This window comes from Bos indicus, chromosome 16 (assembly GCF_029378745.1).
Source record: "Bos indicus isolate NIAB-ARS_2022 breed Sahiwal x Tharparkar chromosome 16, NIAB-ARS_B.indTharparkar_mat_pri_1.0, whole genome shotgun sequence".
NCBI classification, from domain to species: Eukaryota; Metazoa; Chordata; class Mammalia; order Artiodactyla; family Bovidae; genus Bos; species Bos indicus.
This window is the reverse complement of record NC_091775.1, coordinates 6,677,656-6,699,825: the sequence shown is the minus strand read 5'-3', so window position 1 is coordinate 6,699,825 and position 22,170 is coordinate 6,677,656. Positions and strand designations below refer to the sequence as shown.

The following is a 22,170-nucleotide window of genomic DNA, read 5'->3' as shown; positions in this document are numbered from 1 at the left end:
TATGTACAATTCATTATAGCCTGGTAGTTTCTACTGACTTTTTTTTTTCACAAATTGTTAAATCATTGAAAAAATTCTCAGCTAAATTGACCTATTATATATAAATCTAACATAATGTTAGAGTTCCTGTTATGAGCTATCTAGTCAACTTTTGCAGGAATAAGCAGCAGAAAGAAGTTTGGGAGTTTTTATCTGTTCTTTTCCATCATCCACACACACACGCACAAAACCCATACACACACAAATACAAGCATACAGAGGACATGTATAAAGAAACACAACACACACACACAAATATATGGAGAACATGCACCAACACACACACCAACACACATACTCAAGCCATCTGGGAAGAATCAAAACAACAAAAAAGAAAAAAATCACTTATGCTATGAAATTCAAGGAGGAGACTTTTAAACCTAACAGAGTCTGTAGGACAACTCAAAGATAAACACGAAGATATATTTAAAAGCTACAAAACAAGAGAAAACATTGAGCGAAGCCACCTCCACTAAGAATCTCTTCTGGCTTCTGAAACTATGGAGGGTGTTTTGCAGAGGCCCTGATTCCTGGAGTCTGCAGTCTAACCAACCACACTCTCACTCTGCTCCCACACTGCAGTGACCCCCCCAAGACCGTGACAAAGCTATAAGACTATGTCATCTTTAATCCAGGGGGATGGCACCTGCACAAGAAGAAGACAGCAACTAAGACCGCTGTCACCCTCCTGATTTCTCCAGTCCCCAAGGACTCTTTCATCTCAGACACCAGGGAACACAAGTATTATCTGCCCAGTATATAATACAAACTCCTTAAAATCTAAACCCTGACTCACACTGCTTTGGCATATCACATAGTGTTTAGCCCAAGAGTTTTATTTGTCAAATAAAAACAATATCCAGGAATTTGGAGACTACTCTCGCTGAATCTGGATAACTCAGTTCATCTCCCAGCACCCTGAGATGATACCACCCCACCACACTTCTCAATGTGTTGTGTGGACATGGTCTGATGAACAACCCTGCACTGAGAAAGAGGAGCAAATAAGCTGATTTTATATTTTTAATCTTCCTATTTGAAAAAGCAAAGTTTGTATTCAAAAACACATCTCACAGTAGTGAAACTGCTAAAATTTGGAGGAGAGAAAAGATATTATAACACTACAAGATGGAAAGTGTAAATACTTACTTTGCTCTCAACAGATCCTGGTCTTTAAGGGCCGAACCTTGAAGGTAGATAACTCTTTGTGACCACATTGGAATCTGGAGGATCCTTCGGACCTGCACATCCATTTCAGTAGGACACAAAATCACCACATAATAATCCTACTCAAAACAAAGTGGGCAATGGGATAGAAACAATAATGCTTTGTTTTATACTAGATAGGTAAATAGAATATCTATGAACATTTTGAAATATGATAAAAGAGAAATGAACTCTTACTAATAAATCAAAGTTTGCATTTAAAACCAGGGCATATGTTAAATAACATGAGATGGTAATAAACATAACAGACAAACATACAAAAATCTCATAAATCAGCATGTTCATCCTGACTTTTTTCAATTTACTTAGTATCAAGAAGAAAAGATAAATCAGTGCATACACTCAGCACACATTTCGGCCTATGAAATTTTCAATTTTGACTTCAGGGTGTGAAAGTGTTAGTCACTCAGTCGTGTCCGACTCTTTGATGCCATGGACTGTAGCCTGCCATGCTCCTTTCTCCATGGAATCCTCCAGGCAAGAATGCTGAAGCGAGTTGCCATTCCCTTCTCTGGGGGATCTTCCTGACCAAGGGATCAAACCCAAGTCTCCTGCATTGCAGGCAGGTTTTTGTACAGTCTGAGCCATCAGAGAACCTCCTTAGGATTTCAGATTGATTCTAAAAGATAAACTGCATACCAGCCAGAAGTGCTAAGCATCAATTTATACTTCAATCTTGTTACTTTTAGAATAAAAAGCTGTTTATATCATTGTTTATATCATTTGGTAATGGCACCCCACTCCAGTATTCTTGCCTGGAAAATCCCATGGATGGAGGAGCCCGGTAGGCTACATTCCGTGGGGTCACAAAGAGTTGGACACCACTGAGCCACTTCACTTCACTTCAACATTATTATGAGTTGATAAAATTGAAAATATTCAGATGAATATCTGAATGGAAAAGGATTCACAAAAATATTGGTAATACTGACAAAGTAAATTAAATTTGAAAGTTTGTGATCAAAATATTTCAAAACAATGGTTGTTTGGAGAAAATGGAAAATTATTCTCACTGATAAAATGGTATAAAGCAATTTATCTACAAGAATTCAAATTCTCTGGCAAACGTACACCATTTTACCACGCTGTATCTAGTGGGAATTTTTGGAGTTTTAAGATTTCTCCATATTGATATTAGACAAAATTAATTACTAGGGATCAAATTTTGGGTGGAATAAATTTTCTCCCAGATAGATTTTCTTTGTGGGTTATAATAAGCATCTGAAATTATTTACTATGAGTAATTAAAAAAAACGTTAAATATAGAGTTACTTCAAAATGCAAAATAATGTATGTAAAAACAAAAGAATATATTACATAAGTTTCACTTATAAGTTAGATTTTTTAATTCAAAAAAGTAATATGTTAAAATGTCTCTAAATTATTTAAGAGAGAGATAATTAGAAGTACTCAACACTGTCTTGACTTCAGGATTATCCAACCTCTTAACAGAAGCTTATTGGGGAAATACAAAAAATTCAAGTAGTTCTTTGCTGTCTGGACTAGACTAAGTGCATTAAGCAGTAAAGGAGGTGACCTAAGTCTACACTGACCCAGAACCATGGCAAGTGGAAGTGTCTGCATAGACAGAAGAGATTTTTCTGAATTCATGATCTCAATTACATATTGCCCAAATTTTCATCATTTATTGCTACTATAAATAAGACCAAGTTTCACTCCAGGAAACAAAGGGAAGAACTTTGGAACTTTCAGACTTCCAAATTTCCATCAGTAACACTTGATAAAATTCTGAAAATTCAAGTGAGCAGATGATATTGAAATGACTTTTTTATTGTTTTATTATATTTTATGTTGTTTCACTGTTTCATAAAAATATCATTTATTCACTACCAAAAGGAGAAAAAAGCAATCATTTTAATTCAGAGAAAACCTTTCTTTGTAGCAGTAATATAATTCCATCTGTCTTTCGTTATAGATACAGAAGGAAACTTAACATACTGTGTATTCCTCCAGCATTTTTTTCTATGTTCCAGGTTATATTTGTAGTTCTTCATTTTCTCTAAATTTGAGCATATAAATAAAAATCCTCCAGAACACAGGCTGTACTATCATTAATTGATTTTGCCAATGTTAGTCAGTATAATCCATTTAAAGTTACCTGGAGTCTTGGATGTGCATAGAATTCATTTAAAAAGTCCATGAGTAAATCAATCTTCAGTGAGCTGACACACAGAACAACGTGCTTTTCGGTTTGAGCTCTGTGTCGACTATAGTTTCCACCTGACTTTTGTCTCTCCATCCACAAATAGGCCAGCTGTTCAAACTGTAATGCATTTTCCACATGTGAATGAAAAGAACTAGACGTGAAAATAAAAAGCAGTGCAATCCATCTATTGTCTACTGGGTATAATTCAATTTCTTAAATGAAACTCTTTGAGATTGAAATGATCAGTGTTCCCTTCAACAAGACTCTTCATAGGATAATTGCAGACTTGCTAATCCCTCCCAGGGCCTTCACGTCTCTCAGGAAACAATAATGAGATTTTCCTATTGTATCATAACAGGGCACTAATAGGTCTGCATTTCTGCTTTCTGTCCAGTAGAGTATGCAGCCATATATGTCATGCACCTGGTTAAAGACAAAGGTCTCACGTTTTTCTATCACATTCTTCTGTCAACTTCAGCCCACATCACCTGCAAGGGGAGATAACCTTACCACATACACAAGGCCACGTTCCAGTTATAGTGCATGCATGCAAGCTCAGTCATGTCTGACTCTTTGCAACCCCATGGACTGCAAAGGCTTCTCTGTCCACGGGATTTTCCAAGCAAGAATATTGGAGTGAGTTCCCATCATCTTCTCCAGGGGATCTTCCAGACTCAGGGACTGAACTAATGTCTTGGGCATTGGCAGGCAGATTCTTTACCACTGAGCCACCAAGGAAGTAGCTGTTATTAAAGGGATGCTGAGGGTATGGGGGAGGGATGTCATTGAGGATTGCGTGCATGATTGGATAGGAGTGGAAAGATCATTTTTACATCTATGGAAAGGATATTTCAATAACTTTGTCAAATGGCTGTATAATATAATATACATTTTAATTTGTGTTGGCCACATCCTGTTTATGACCTGCCCACCCATTGACAGCCAGAATTCACTATAGAAAAAAGTTGAAGATTGTCTCTATGTGTCTTCAGTCTCATTTATATCTCTGTGCCTTTGCTTCCTTATCCATTCTCCAAAATGCTACATGTTAGCTATGTATCATCTTCAGATTTTATTTTAGTTGACCAACATAGTCAATCAATTTTTATTCATGACAACATATGGCTTTTAGTTGTAGTTTTGAGAATCAAAAGAAATCAATGTTTCATAAGTTTATTGTCTTGTACAAACATGCTATAATTAAAAACTATACTATCCTACAATCCAATAATTAATGTAAATATATGTAAAAGAAAGCATCTTGAAAAAACTGAAATGAAATGTGAGCTACCAGTGGAGACTAGAAGGGAAAAAAACTCATGTTTCTAATATAATTTAAAAAGGCATTTTGGAGACAATTTTAATAATTGACAAGATGGTATAAGAGCATGCGTTAATATAGTTAATAAGTCACCCTGTATTTTTTATTAAATGTGGAAGATTTGATTTCATAAGACTTAGCACATTTCTATAAAATTTAACACAGTGGTGCTTACCTGGATAGGGAGAACCACAAGAGCAACACAGATCATGGCAACCACAAAAAGCTTGGACGACCACGTTTCTGGAGTGACATCCCCAAAGCCCACAGTAGAAAATGTCACGATGCAGAAATAAAGGGAGTCGAAAAGATTCAGCTTCTTTCCTATCCGTTCCAGATGTTGGATTCCACAGATGCTAAAAAAACAAAGGTGGATTACAGTTAAAACTTTCAAATCAGCCACATTACTTCTCATCATTCTTCTGAAAGCCAAAGCACACTTCATAAAGCCACTTGGTAGCTGGGATTGTATACGGTTCAGTACTTTCCTTCGAGAAAATATTTTTAAGTTTTTTCTTACATCAAAGAGAAATAGTCTTATTTTATTTGTAGCCAAAATTTATAGCCCCAAATCACAAAGCATATTTGAATAGTATATAAAGTGAATAGATGGAATTTCATGGGTGACTTACATAAACATTTTGAATGCATGTCAAGGCAACACAGACACTAGAATCCACTAGATCTACTACCCATCAAAATAGCAATAGTCAATAGTCTTCTTTTTTAACAGAGAGACATTTTTCAGTTATATATGTGTGGTAAAGATATATTTTGATATTTGGCAAATCTAATACAATTATGTAAAGTTTAAAAATAAAATAAAATTAGGGAAAAAAAAAAAAAAGAAAATACCAAAAAAAAAAAAAGATATATATGTATATATTTCATGTGTATGTGCTTCACAGTCATCCCTCCATATCCCCAGGGGTTGGTTCCAGGTCTCCCAGGGAGACACAGGAGATATAATGACATAGTCATTCTAGTCACTCAGATGACATAGTATTTGCATATAACCTATGCACATCTTCATATATACTTTAAATCATCTCTAGATTACTTATAATACCCAATACCATACAAATGCTATAAAATTTGTTGTAAATAAGTTGCAAATGCTATGCAAATAGTCGCAAGTATGCAGCAAATTCAACTTCTGACTTTTGGAATGTCCCAGAAATTTCTTCCCTAATATTTTCAATCTGTGATTAGTTGAATCCACAAATGTGGGAACTTGGAATACAGAGGGACCACTGTATACAAGAAAGGCTTGAGGAGTTAACATGGCAAGGTGACTCTCAAAAGGAGTCTTTCGGTACATCAATTATCTGTACAAAACTATTGGTGGTATGAAAGTAAGGGAGAAGCTAGAAATGTTACAAGGTTTTCCCAAAGTAGAATTGCTAAAATAGCATTAGAAATAGCACTGCTACTAGCTTAAAAAAAAAAAAAAAAAAAAGGAGGCTATGAAACATGCATATATTTGCAATCTTGGAGAGGAGTGAGATTTGCAACATTAAAAAATCACCAATAAAATAAGAAGGAATCTAGTACTGATGCATGTTAAAATATGATAAGCCATGGAAAGACACTGAGTGAAAGAAGTCACATGTAAAAGACTATATACTGTATAATTCTGTTTTCATGAAATGTTCAGAAAAGACACAGAAAGCATATTAATGGTTGCTTGGAAGTAATGGTGGGAATAAGATGATGAAAATGTTCTAAAACTAGACTTGTGATGACTGTAGAAATTTGTAAATATATTAACGTGGTTGTATTCTACACAACATGAATGAATTTTATGGCATGTAAATTATACCTCTCTAAAGCTGTCAAAGGAAATCACTGTGTACTTCTAGATTTTCCTTCCAATTTCTATGCAGAACAAACACAGATGGCTTGATTATGATGACCAAGAAGATATGCTATTCAATGTTTAAACTACAGAAATTCCTTGTCCAGCCTTTTAAGATATCTCTACTTTTTTATTCTTTATTTTCCCAACAGTTTACACTCAGCACATGAGCCAGAGTTGGCCTATGACAACATGGGTCAGGCCATGTTATTTCTCTACTTAAACTCCTGGAACAGGGAGCCCTAGTCCATATAAGACTAAACTCTAATGATCTTTGTGATCTAATGATATTTATCTCTAGCCTAGTCCTCCATCTGACCCCTCCCTACGCCTTTCAGACTAGGTTTCTAGTTTTTTCTAGTTTTCCAGTAGATTCACTAGTTTCCTCCCTGTGGTTTGCTCTGCCCCAGCTACACTGGCATTCTCACTTTCTGACCAACATGACAGGCATCACCCAGATTCAGGGTCTTGTCATGGACGACTCTCTCTGGCTGGACCATATTGCCCAGGTATTTCATGGATATTTCCTCACTTCCTTCAAGTCTTTACTTCTAACCTAAACATCATATATACTCCTTGTCTTTCTTACTGTGCTTAATTTAAAAAAGTTTTAGTCATTTGTTGGGTTTGATGTTGATTGTCCATAAACCTCTGTAAGAGTCATATTAGGACAGAGTCATGTGCTTTCTTCACTCATGTTGCCTGAACCCCTATATTAGCTCCAAGAGCATAATGATGTCCACTAATAATTACTGAATGAGAGTCTGAAGGTAACATATATTTTTTTTCTGTTGCCTACATTTAAATGACCAAGCTCTTTAGCCTGTTAAGATATAAACTAAGTACAGTTCACTAAAGAAAAGAAAAAGCACACAAAAGGATTTATCTGACCATTGCCTTAATGGTGGAAGCTAATATAACTTAGGAGCAAGGTTAAATACTTCTTTCTCAAAAGAATCAAATGACTTTCCCACCACCTTTTGAAATATTCAAGTTCTTATAAACAAGTAAATTGGGTTTTATTCTCCTCCGTAATTTACTTTTGCAACTCCAGCATTTGTTCAGTTAATACTGTTTAACATGATAAATACAAAATTTGGGAAATTTGAAGTGCACTGACTTATTGAAACCCATTCTGTTTGGGTAATATGCAAGCAAATTGCATAATTAAAAATTACTAAATTAAATTGGCTATACTTCATTATTTCTAATCAAAAGCTTTTCTTGAAATCCCATTCATGTCACTGTTGGTGAACTTTGCACGCATTAATACTAAGTCAAGTCAATCAGGTTACTCATATAACCATTATAATAATAAAAGTATCCAGCTTATCTTTTATAAAAGAAACAAATTACTCTCAAATATTAGAGAGAGATTTGCCTACAAAACACTGTAATCGTAACTTCATTGTTGGAATTCATTTTCACATTAAGTTTTGAAAATTGTTATTTATGCAAAGATTCACATTACTTGAAGGGTAGAAACAGTTTAGAAGGGGATTTTGCAGAATTTGCGCTAACATCAATTTCAGAGTTAGGATCTTCATACTATTTAAGCAAATATCTTTCAAATCTCTTCTAGAATTATCAAAATTAGATTTAAAAAGTATTTTGAAATTACTGGTTGCATGTTTTTATTTTACAAAAGTAAATACTAATACATGGGGAAGTTTAACAAAAAGGCAGGGCAGGGGAAGCAGAGACAGTCCAATCACATTATATGGGCACAGCATCACTGTCTGATACTAGCTGTAGGGCACCAGTATGCAACATGTGGAGAATGTTAAGCATATCTGACAACTTATTACATACTATTTTGGTTATAGGCAATAGAACTAGGAATGTTTTAAAGAAATAGGAAAACTTATAATACTCTTCTATTACTTCTCTTATATTACTCTACAAATAAAAATATTTTTAGATTCACATAGATTACCTATCTAAACAATAATTCAACTACTTCTGTTGAGGGAATGTAAAAGGGAACCTTCAGGACAGGTAGATATATAGTTTACTGTTACTTTATTATATAATTCTTGAAGTTAAGACAGTTTTTTAGCTTTGAAATACCCTTTTATTGCATTATGCATAAACACTGATATTTCACTGATATGTTAGCTCTTTTTCCTAGCACTGTGAATGCTACAATGTGCTGCTGCTGCTGCTAAGTCGCTTCAGTCGTGTCCGACTCTGTGCGACCCCATAGACGGCAGCCCACCAAGCTCCCACATCCCTGGGATTCTCCAGGCAAGAACACTGGAGTGGGTTGCCATTTCCTTCTCCAATGCATGAAAGTGAAAGGTGAAAGTGAAGTCAATCAGTTGTGTCTGACTCTTACTGACCCCAAGGACTGTAGCCTACCGGGCTCCTCTGTCCATGGATTTTCCAGGAAAGAGTACTGGAGTGGGTTGCCATTGCCTTCTCCAACAATGTGCTTCATAAGGATTTGAAGCTATTTGGTGATTATAATCCATTTTCATATAGAGAGTTATCATATTTCATTCACAGATGTCTTTCGAGACATTATTAAATGAAAACTGCCTTTTCTCCCTGATAATAACTGATGAATTTCAGTTAATTATTAGTTTTCATCTGTACCCAGAAGTGATTTTAATGTTGGGCACAGATTTTGTGATAAAGTAAATCCAAGAATGTGCTCAAATACAGCACATTCATAATCGAAATATCCTATTTTGTCTTCTTAAAAAAGAGATATATCTTTTCCATTAGTCAAAGCTTGAGTTAAACTACTTAAATTATATCCTGAATTGAAAATAGAAATAGGATAATCATAGCTGGTGGATAATAGTAAACATTCTTTTACCTTCAAATTTTCTAGTGATCAAATTTAATGTTTTGTGACTGGGCCATAAATTTAAGACAAAAAGCTCACTTAAATGCTTGATTTTAGTGAATATCTAACTCCAACCGAATTTTAGTTTATTATCCCATGTGTGCATGCTGTCTCTTCAGTCACATGGAACTCTTTGTGACCCTATGGCTTGTAGTATGCAAATCTCCTCTGTCCATGGGATTCTCCAAGAATATGGAAGTGGGTTGCCATGCTCTCTCCCAGGGGAATTGTCCTGACCCAGGGATGGAACCCAGGTGTCCTGTATGGGCAGTCGTGTCTTTTACCACTAGCACAACCTGAAAAGCCCTGCCGAAACATTTGAAATTAAATAAATTGCTCCAATTTAAGATTTAAAAATAAACCAATATCACATCATGTTCTATTTGCCTTTTTGTTTAGTTAATATGCATACAAGTTACTCAGATTCATTTGTACTGAGTGACTGAAATGGAAAGCTGCAAACGAATATAATTTTCTTATAATTTCTGTACTAAAAAATACCTATCAATTTTAATTTAAATATAATTTCTATAAAACCAGTAAGTTCTATAACATCTTAATAAAATGTTTCATAATAGAAAAAGGGTGACCTAATTCATTCATAAAGATTTATTTATCAATGGTTTACTAGTGCCAGGTATGTGCTGTATGTTAGACATGCAGATCCATGACACCTTAGTCTACACAAAAAATGTTTCTAAAATCTAAAATAAATGGTTTGACTTCAACTTTATAACCCTATTACCACTGGCAATGCTATCATAAAGTAATAATCAAACATTTATTCATAACTTGATCAATACACAACTTGATCAATACTTGATCTGATAGAGTGCCTGATGAACTATGACGGAGGTTCGTGACATTGTACAGGAGACAGAGATCAAGACCATCCCCAAGAAAAGGAAATGCAAAAAAGCAAAATGGCTGTCTGAGGAGGCCTCACAAATAGCTGTGAAAAGAAGAGAAGCCAAAAACAAAGAAGAAAAGGAAAGATTTACCTATCTGAATGCAGAGTTCCAAAGAATAGCAAGGAGCGATAAGAAAGCCTTCCTCAGTGATTAATGCAAAGAAATAGAGGAAAACAATAGAATGGGAAAGACTAGAGATCTCTTCAAGAAAATCAGAGATACCAAGAGAACACTTTATGCAAAGATGGGCTCAATAAAGGACAGAAATGGTATGGACCCAACAGAAGCAGAAGATATTAAGAAGAGATGATAAGAATACACAGAAGAACTCTACAAAAAAGATCTTCATGATCCAGCTAACCACGATGGTGTGATCACTCATCTAGAGCCAGACATCCTGGAATGTGAAGTCAAGTGGGCCTTAGGAAGCATCACTATGAACAAAGCTAGTGGAGGTGATGAAATTCCAGTCGAGCTATTTCAAATCCTAAAAGATAACGCTGTGAAAGTGCTGCACTTGATATGCCAGCAAATTTGGAAAACTCAGCAGTGGCCACGGGACTGGAAAAGGTCAGTTTTCATTCCAATCCCAAAGAAAGGCAATGCCAAAGAACTACCACACAATTGCACTCATCTCACATGCTAGTAAAGTAATGCTTAAATTCTCCAAGCCAGGCTTTAGCAACACGTGAACCATGAATTTCCAGATGTTTAAGCTGGCTTTAGAAAAGGCAGAGGAACTAAAGATCAAATTATCAACATCTGATGGATCATTGAAAAAGCAAGAGAGTTTCAGAAAAACATCTATTTCTGCTTTATTGACTATGCCAAAGCCTTTGACTGTGTGGATAACAATAAATTGGAAAATTCTTCAAGTGATGGGAATAACAGACCACCTGACCTGCCTCTTGAGAAACCTGTATGTAGGTCAGGAAGCAACAGTTAGAACTAGACATGGAACAACAGACTGGTTCCAAATAGGAAAAGGAGTACGTCAAGACTGTATATTGTCACCCTCCTTATTTAACTTATATGCAGAGTACATCATGAGAAACATTGAGCTGGATGAAGAACAAGCTGGGATCAAGATTGCTGGAAGAAATATCAATAACCTCAGATATGCAGATGACACCACCCTTTATGTCAGAAAGTGAAGAGGAACTAAAGAGCCTCTTGTTGAAAGTGAAAGAGGAGAGTGAAAATGTTGGCTTAAAGCTCAACATTCAGAAAACTAAGATCATGGCATCCAGTCCCATCACTTCAAATACATTGGGGGAAACAGTGGAAAGAGTGGCTGACTTTATTTTGGGGGGCTCCAAAATCACTGCAATGGTGACTGCAGCCATGAAATTAAAAGGCACTTAGTCTTTGGAAGGAATGCTATAACCAACCTAGACAGCACATTGAAAAGCAGAGATATTACTTTGCCAACAAAAGTCCGTCTAGTCAAGGCTATGGTTTTTCCACTGGTCATGTATGGATGTGAGAGTTGGACAACAGAGAAAGCTGAGCACTGAAGAATTGATGCTTTTGAACTGTGGTGTTGGAGAAGACTGTTGAGAGTCCCTTGGACTGCAAGGAGATCCAACCAGTCCATCCTAAAGGAAATCAGTTCTGAATATTCAATGGAAGGACTGATGCTGAAGCTGAAACTCCAATACTTTGTCTACCTGATGCGAAGAGCTGACTCATTTGAAAAGACCCCGATGCTGGGAAAGATTGAGGGCAGGAGGAGAAGGGGATGACAGAGGATGAGATGGTTGGATGGCATCACTGACTCAATGGACATGGGTTTGGGTGGACTCTGGGAGTTGGTGATGGACAGGGAGGCCTGACGTGCTGTGTGTGATTCATGGGGTTGCGGAGAGTCGGACACGACTAAGCAACTGAACTGAACTGAACTAAACTGATCAATAGTAACTTAGCAAAACTACTTAAACTTTTTAAACTTCATATTCCTCAACTGAAAAGCAAATGTAATAATAGCAACTTCTTCCTTTGGTTATTCTGAGAATTAAGTGAGCTAATGTTCTGTGAAATGCCTGACAAATAACCTTGAATAAATTCATAAGTAATTCTGTTATTTATATGACAATCCCAGGATAAAAGAAAAAGAAGCACAAAAAAGACTCAAATATAAGAATCCAGTAAATCTACAAAGGTGTTAAAAAGCCTTCTCCACTTGTGAGAAATGTAAATGTACTATTAACAGGAGAGTCAAGGACCGTGGAGAAAGAGAAAACAGCCTGCCTGTTCTCTTTGCTGTGGATGTGCTAACAGATTTGTCAGCGGCAGAAAGCCACTCATGGATTAATGAGTCCCTGTAACCATGTCCAGTCTTTTCTCCACCCCATAAATCTGACCTGGGAAGGGAAGTAAAAACATGGGGAAACAAAGACGGCTCCAAAAGAAGAGTTAGGCAATTTGCAAGGTAAACCTATAATCTTTATTTAGAAAGATAGCCAGGCTGATATCAGTTGACCTTTGGAGGGCTCACCATCGTCATTTACAGAAACTGACAACTAATTCTTGGCAATGCAGGAAGGGGAAAAAAAAAAGATTACACTTTATTTCTAGGTCAAACTGTCAATATCAGGCTAGCGACTTGTTTTAAAAAAGCACTACTTATCATTGAGATTGCTTAAATAAAAGAAATCCTATTGTAATTATATAAAGACTGTATAATGTATATTATATGTGTATCTATTTATAAAATTCACTGACTTAGGTAACTACTAAGTACATCAGTATATGGCAATATTTTAAGATTTAAATATTAAAATCATAATATTTTGAAAAACAATTTTCTCTTTTTATATTTTACTTATTTACTCACATTCACTGCTATCATTTAAATAGACATTTAATTTTACATAACATGAATTTTCTATCTCATGAAGATTAACTATACCCAGTTTTAGAAACTCAATTCATTTTGAGAAGCAAATAATTCTTGCCATACACATATTTATGTGCTTTTCATAATTTTGGTCAATACTCACAATACTGAGCTTAAACTGGAATTTCAAAAATCCTTCACATAGTTATTTCTGCCTTAATGCAATTTAGTTTTACATGAATATTGATTTGTGGCACTATTTTCAAGATCACTGTCACAGAAAAAAATCTTTTGAGGAGTTTTATAGTATGGACTTTGACAAGTTTTATTTTGTTTTTTAAACCAAGTGGACATGCATCTAAACTATGCAGAGTAGAGGACAAAATGCCAACTAATCAAATATGTCTTAAATACCAACACAGAACTTGATTACTACCTTCCCGAGTGATTCAATGGTAAAGAATCTGCCAGCAATGGAGGAGATGAGGGCGTTCAACCCCTGGGTCGAGAAGATCCCCTGGAGAAGGAAATGGCAACCCACTCCAGTATTCTTGCCTGAGAAGTCCCATGGACAGAGACGCTATCAGGCTACATACACTCTATGGGGTTGCAGAAGAGTCTGACAGCACTTAGCAACTAAACAACAAAAATAACAACATGCACGAGAAACAGAGAAATGCCCTGGAGATTTCATATCATTCAATACTTCCATAATCAATAAGGATAAAGGCTGACTGCATGACATGTAGCTCATAAGCAATACAATGTTCTGTTTGCTTTTCAACCAATATTTGTTTATTTTCAATATGATTTATAGATATCAAGGAATAAAGGCAACAGATAATGAAGGCATAAGAAAAGACATAGTAGGGAAAATTCTGCAGGAGGAGAGGAATGTAAACTATTTTATTTTTGGATATATTAAATATATCACTCCTATAAGATATTATGTCAAATTCATTACAATAACTTATGTTATTGACATATGCCTATAATAAGTCATACTTACACTCCTTGGATAAACCTTACTTGATGGTAATTTTTGTGCACTTCTAATATTTTCAGTTCCAAAAAAGAGTAATATGCAATTATTACAAGGCAAATAATAAAGACATGCATGAGAAATTAGTATCATTCTAGTCTTTTCTATCCTTGAGCTAGTAATATTTAGTATTTGTCCTTTTGCTTGTTTGGTATTTTGTTTTGCTGTTGTCCTTAATGTAAATGCACTGTGATTGGAGTTTGGCAGTTCATTACTATAGCATTTTTATATCTATCTTTTTAATGTTCTCTTAGGCTAGACTTTTGTATCTCAATACATGCTCCTTGAAAAGCCAAGTTGGCAGTAGATGTGAACCAGACACAGGGGTCTGCAGTCAAATATATTTGGTAACTCTGAATTAAGGGTATTTTATTTAGTAAAGGATTTTTCAGGTTCCTTTAATGAGTTAATGTTGATCGCAAATCTCTGCGAATAGATTAAACCAAATACATCTGCTAAATTTCTTGCTTTTGATAGAGCATCTCAAAGTGTTGGGGTTTTATAAACTAAAATGTGAGAACATCAACTCATAGTTTGTGCTCTGAGTATTTTAGAATAAATGTTTAGCTTAATCATTAAATGAGGTGGATAACTTTGTACCTTTGTCCATCTCCTGAATTATATTTCCCTGGACTTCCTGTGGTCATGTATGGATGTGAGAGTTGGACTGTGAAGAAGGCTGAGCGCTGAAGAATTGATGCTTTTGAACTGTGGTGTTGGAGAAGACTCTTGAGAGTCCCTTGGACTGCAAGGAGATCCAACCAGTCCATTCTGAAGGAGATCAACCCTGGGATTTCTTTGGAAGGAATGATGCTAAAGCTGAAACTCCAGTACTTTGGCCACCTCATGGGAAGAGTTGACTCATTGGAAAAGACTCTGATGCTGGGAGGGATTGGAGGCAAGAGGAGAAGGGGACAACAGAGGATGAGATGGCTGGATGGCATCACTGACTCGATGGACGTGAGTCTGAGTGAACTCCAGGAGTTGGTGATGGACAGGGAGGCCTGGCGTGCTGCAATTCATGGGGTCGCAAAGAGTCAGACACGACAGCGACTGAACTGAACTGAACTGTACTTACTGTTCCTTGAAGAAATGTAACAATGAAACTATCAGTTCCTGGAGGTTTTTACTTTTCTTTTCTTTCCCCCTGTCTTTTTTAATTGAGATCAAAAGATGTAATTTTAAAGTGCAACATTTTAAAGGTGCTCCATATCTACCCTTTATCTTAATTCAATGTTACTTAAAAATCCATGAAAGTGAAAGTTGCTCCGTCATGTACGACTACTTGAGACTCCCTGGACTATACAGGAAGTGGGTAGCCTTTCCTTTCTCCAGCGGCTCTTCCAAACCCAGGGATTGAACCCAGGTCTGCCACATCACAGGCAGATTCTTTACCATCTGAGCTACTAGGGAAGCCCATCTTAAAATCCATAAATATGTACTTTAGAATGACCCACCATTCCTTCTACAGATTCACAAAAATCAATATGCTTCACATATAATGCTTTGGTCTTTACTGACTTCCTACAATTTATAAATACAGGTCCACAGCAACCAAACTGAGCACTGGATATACAAAGAAAAGCCATCTCTTCCTGCTCACAAAGAAGTTAAAGGAATAGGACAAAGTTTTTCATAAGCACTGCAATTCTTTAAACGTAGATCACCAAATTGAGCATGTCATATGAAAAGGAAGACTCCACATTTTATCTCATTAAAAATTATAAATTATACTTTTTTGTTAACTGAAATACTGTTAAATTTTACTCAGGATAATTATAAAGAAACTGTTTAAACATCTATGCAAAAATCATATTCACATCAATTTAAAAAGGATTAGCTTCATTTTACACTAAATATACAAAGCCATAATGCCAAACATTTAATTTTTAATTACCCCTAGGAAAAAAACTAATGTAAATTTTATTTCTTAAGTCTCACTTTCACCATATATTCCTCCTTTTAGAAAAGCTAACATCTTAATTTACATACTTTAAAGTATACTTTTTTCCTCTTTCACTCACCTAATGAAAGAAAGATTACCAGCCTACAAGTTAGAAACCATGTAATGCTGTACGCTACACCAACCATAACGTAATGACAAATGTTCTTCCTTACATTAAATACTTCAGAGTAATTAGCCTCCAATTAAAATAAATAAATTTATATTAAAAAAAGATTCCACATTGTCTACTATCTGTCTTATAGAATATATTTCTTTTAATGAATTTACATTAAATTTCCATTTATTACATTTTCTCTTCTTTCATCATTAATGACCAAAACAGAATAAAAACATCAGCTCAACAGTCTTTGTAAGTTACTGATAGACTCATAAGCCTATGGGCCATTATCAGCACATATATGTGTGTGTATGTATTATATACATATGTCCTCTGGAGAAAGCTATACAACCCACTCCAGGAATCTTGCCTGGAAAATTCCATGGACAGAGGAGTTTGGCAGGCTATTATCCACAGGGTAGCAAAGAGTAGGACATGATTGAAGCAGCTGAGCACACACACATGCACATATATTCATGCAGGGTTTTTTAAAATCATGTAATATTTTGTTCTATGTTTCTCAGGTTATATGCTGAGCATATATTTATATTCATCCATAATTATTTATTAAAAATGGATACTGTGTGTCAATGTAAAATGTATTTTCTACTATAAATAGTGAACAAAGGAAACAAAGAAACGAGGCAGTGGGATAAGAAAGATGATTAGACAGATTGAACTAGGTGAAAACAAAGAAATGACATCATTATGGCTTATGGTTATAGGTAATAAATTACCTATAGAGAAGAATCTTGTAAAATCAGAATGATCTTTTCTTGAAAATCTCATTTTAGGAGACTTCAAAATTCAGAGATTAAACTCTTACTGGAAAAAATGGGGAACTGTATCCCCAGCAGGAAGCTATTAAAACTATGTTCATATTTTTGAAACAAAATAGCATGAATAAGAGAGCAAATAAAGACAACATGGTGCTTAATCATCTTATATTTTATTAATTTAGTGAAAGCATTTTTTATTTATTACTCTTTGCTTTCTGGAAAGCTCTCAGGGTTTTTCTCTCCTGAAGCTTCAATAAAGTGCTTGTAAGTTTATTTCCACTGTATTGTAGATCATATTCACGTGAGAAGTGTTTACATTTATTTATTAGTTCTCCTATTTAGTGAGTGCAAACTCCAGGAGATAGTGAGGGACAGGGAGCCTGGCTTGCTCCATGGGGTTGAGAAAAGTCAGACACAATTTGGCAACTGAATGACAACAACTCAAAGATTTAGGCACAGTACCAGGTACTGGGGGAGAAAATGGTATAGAAAAACCTGCAAGGATACTTCCTTGATGGGAGTTTCAGTGCAGTGGAAGAGATAGAAAGTGATGACTAATACAAAAATATATAAATAACATAGGAGACCCTCTAGTGCTAAGATTTCCTATAACAATAGAATTCAACCTAATCAGGTGAGTCAGGTTCAATGAAAAAGTGATGTTTACATAAACACTAAAAGGTGAGTCTGACTTTGGCCTGCAGAGAAGGCAGAGAATTTTAGGAAGGGGGTCTAGTCTGATAGACAAAGCTGTGGGGTGAAAAAGCATGACTTCTGAGCAAAGATCAAGGATGTGAGATAAATAAAAAAAAGATGGGGGAAATCCCACTGGTGCAGGAAATTGAGAACATCATAACAAGTTCTGTATTCAGCTCACAGCACATGGGAAATCTTTAACAAGCATTAAGCAAGTGGTGACACAATCGTATTTGTATTTCCCAACGATTGCTGTGGTAGTCATGAGATGAACGGTTTGGAGTGGAAACAGGTAACCCATTAGTAAGGCTGTTCCCATAAGGAGGTCATAACACTTTAGATGAATGAGGTGATGACTGAGAGGAAGAGAAGTAGGAACAATTGTAGGATATTTAGGAAGTAAAATGTATGGGATTTTAAAAAATCAGGTATTGTGTGACATGAGAAAAGGAGGTGTTAAGAATGATTCCATTGAATGATCTAAAAAATGGACAGTGGCTGCTATTTCAGAGTTATGGCCAATTTGGGGAAAGAAACAGCATAAATTTGCTTTTAGGCATATTTAGTTTGAGGAATTGAAGAGAAAATGCCATAGAAACAGCTAACTACAAAACATATAACTATGTAATAAAAACCATAGAAACTGGACTAAGACAATGTGTCTGTTCACAGTTACTAAGTTCTTCCTGGTGCACATTTGTAACCTCCAAAGAAAAGAGAAGAAGGTGGAGTGTCAGACTGCCTCTGTAACAACCCTGCTGCCAATCATGATATAGCAAGAGCAAGTCCCAGACTAAATTTTGCCACACAAAACACTCACTAATCCCTGTTCTGCAAGATCCAAGAGATCTGTTCTCTTGTCTTTCTGTGCATAGTAACAAATATACTGAAAGAAAGACTCATAACAAGAAAAAGCTGAAAATGTACAAAGGGCAATTTCTGCTAATGGTCTTGTGGGATCAGATGACAAATGCTCAAAGGAGAAACAAGTTTGAAAGGGTCTCCAGACTTAAGGCACCACTTCCCTAAAGGGCTAAGCTGCTATGTTCAACAAATTCTTGCAGTCCAGTTATGCAGGGGCAGAAATAACCAAATAATACCTTCTTGCCAACTACACGGCTAGAAAAAATTTTAATTCCTTTTATGTTAATTTGTAAAAATAATTTGAAAATCATCAGATATTGATGATTGAAACTGGTGATACCTGATAATGGGTCCCTGATGAGAATTTTTCACAGACTTAATAGCCATCCTTAGATTTTTACTGTGTTTGGACACATGCTATGCTGTGGTTTATATGAGATATTTATGGGATTGCAGAAAATATAACTAAAATATGATATAGTCCTAGATGAAAAATGAAAATAAAATGAAAGGACCAAGGACTGGCTACTGAGACAATACATCATTTAATGAAATGCTATAGTAAAGGACAAAGACATAATAAGAGTGTATATATCTGTATGTACCTATTGGGTATGTGCGTGTGTGTGTTTCATATGCCCAATGCATGTTCATAACTCTCATGGGTGTGTAAATTGTTCTTCATGTACATTTTTGTGACTTTAAAATGGGGATATATTAAATGATGTTTAATGTTAGAATACTGAAAATATGAAAGCCAGTGACTTACCCCAGCTTTCAGAGTCTTACTGTGATTTCAGAGATCCGTCCTAAATTGACAGTTTCTCCTTTTCCAGTAATAGAATAAAGTCAATAGTTCTAAAGATCATATTCCGTTTTGCCCTGTTTTTAAGTCTTAAATTAAAAAAAATTAAAACAAAAAGTATGATGTCCATTTTTCTTTCCTCTTAATTTACACTTTTTCTTCCTAACCATGTTTTCTTTAAAAAAAAACAACAAAAAAAATACAGTATTCTTGATAGGAAAAGCTTTACAATCAAGTCATGAACAGTTCAAAATAACTTCTACTGGTTACAAAAAAGATAAAAAAGAATCTTGCATGAAAACCTCAACCGTGAAGACCTTCACTATAGTGCAGTCTGGCTACATGATAGCCTTTAGAGGAAGGCAAATAAGGGAAGCTAAAGTCGGTGAGGTAAGACAGGACAAATTATAAATTGCTTTATATACAACACCAAAGAATTTATATTCTGAAGACACAAAAGGAGAAATTTAAGCAAGAGAATGAATGATGTGATCAAATCGAGTAGTGTTGAGGTTATTAATAAAAGTCTGCTGATACCCTGAGTGGTTATGGTTTTTCCTTCCAAGAAGCAACTACATTTACACTAGACTCTCAGCCTCCAGGCTGACAAATCACCCTTAAGACATTGTCCATTCAAATCACCAGAGTTCCAACTCTGAGCAGAGGAAATAATGGGTGTATCAAAGCTACTAAATTCAGTCCTAAAGCATTTTCTAGGTTGTGAGCTCTTGCCTGCAACTTACTTTTCTTGCTTGATTAAAAAAAAAAAATATATATATATATATATATATATATGTATATATATACATATATATATATATCTTATTCCATTCCCCAAAATGAAGCTTATGACAATCAAATATTAGCTTACACACCTTTTAATTCTTACTATATATTGAAATATAGATTCATAAAGCATATATATATATATATCTCCCCAGATTCTTTTCAGAAAATAATTGATTTACAATGCATTTCAATTTTACTGTCAAGAAGTTAGTAAGTAAACACTAGGTTATACGTTTCTGCACATAGGTAATAGGGTCAAATACATATCTGTTAATTTAGGCCGATTTATACTCATTTAATGTGTTTCCCCAGGAATATCTTGCTAATAGTTTTTGTCACATAACAAGATTAAACCGAAATATTCAGTCATTAGTCAACAGTCTCTGGATATCAAGTAAGGCACAAATTAAGCCTTATACTATCTGAAGTGATCCAAACTTTATAGTCACTAAAACTAAAACATAGACCTTAAACATTACTTCACAGTGAAGACTGGGAATTTCTCTCATAGCAAAAGTGGCTCTTATTTTTATGTAATGATGTACTTGAATCCAGTATTTTAAATGTAATATTGTTATCATGTTCATTAACAGAAAAGCTTTGTCATAGTGGTAACACTTTTGCATTCATAATATTTAATCTCTGCTTAAAAGCAATTGAAAAATTCCCCCTAAGAGATGGCAATCTGTTATATCTGTTTCATAGAGTATAATATTAAAAAAACTCTATAATACACAAATATTACCATATATGAGTCAGAATACTCTTGAAAAGTATCTGATGGGTTCATCTAAGCATTCAACTAATTGATGGTTATTTATTGATTGTAAGCTAACAACAGATATATCAGTTATCTATGTAGAATGGTGTCCTAGGTAAATAATTATTTTTCTCTTTCACTGGAAATGACAACTGTTTTTCTTATCGATCAAATTGTTCAAAGAACAGTTTCAGGAGGTCAATGACACATTTTAAACCCAAGAAATTTACTGGAAACATAATTCGCATTAGCACAGTTTGCTCCTATGGCTTCAATTTTTTTAAAAAAAGTTGTGTGACCTTTCCCATATCAGATTATTTATGCTCAAAGATTAAACTAGGAATTAATATTGCAATTAAAGTATGTGCATGCTAAGTCGTTTCAGTGTGTCTGACTCTTTGTGACCCTATGGACCGTAGCCCGCCAGGCTCCTCTGCCCCCTCCAAGCAAGAATACTGGAATTGGCTGCCATGCCCTCCTCCAGGGGATCTTCTCAACCTAGGGATTGAGCCTGCAACTCTTGAGTCTCCTGCGTTGGCAGGTGGGTTCTTTACCACTAGCAATTAAGGTACTACCATTCAAGAAAATCTTTGATTTTGTATTTTTTGGCATACGAAAAGAAGTTCACTAAGCAAAATGATAACACTTTCAGGGTAGAACATATACAATAAATATGCCATTTCTTTTCATTAGTACTCATGATGAAACCGATTCAGCTCAGAATGTTATTTGAGACATTATCCTAATTCCTTTTATCCTCATTCTTGGCAATTATGAATGTCACAGAATAGTATAACTTCAATGTCCTTGCTGGGGAAGTTCTGGAACATACAGGTGTACCCTGGCACACTGGTTTGATAACAACTTGTCCCATCCATGCCGTTTTCTCCAGAGGTAGCATTTCAGTGAGGAAAGAATTCAACCCTTGACCAAGGGTATCTACCCTTATAAGAGGGAACACTAGTAATATAATTAAGTTTCTCTTCTCCTCTCCCAACTCTGTAGAAATCAAATAAAACAAGCCTGCTCTAAGAAAACTGTGAAATTATACATGCTTTGTTCAAGAGAATAATCAGAATGGAAACTAGTTGCCTCAAAGTATTTTGCTAATTTAAATTTAGGGTTCTAAATCTTCCCTATACCAAAAGGCAACCAA

The 22,170-nt window shown here is 35.3% G+C and overlaps 1 protein-coding gene across 8 annotated transcripts in view; it reads right to left on the bottom strand.

The window, feature by feature from the left end:
- Positions 1–22,170, bottom strand: part of KCNT2 (potassium sodium-activated channel subfamily T member 2) — a 436,001-nt gene that overhangs the window by 209,798 nt on the left and 204,033 nt on the right. For all 8 annotated transcript variants that reach the window (XM_070767900.1, XM_070767905.1, XM_070767902.1 and 5 more), the window contains exons 9-11: positions 4,930–5,110; positions 3,386–3,550; positions 1,189–1,325 (exon numbers count right to left, since the gene is read on the bottom strand). In XM_070767900.1, the coding sequence (XP_070624001.1) occupies positions 1,189–1,325; positions 3,386–3,550; positions 4,930–5,110 (483 nt within the window). The remainder of the gene's footprint in view (positions 1–1,188; positions 1,326–3,385; positions 3,551–4,929; positions 5,111–22,170) is intronic.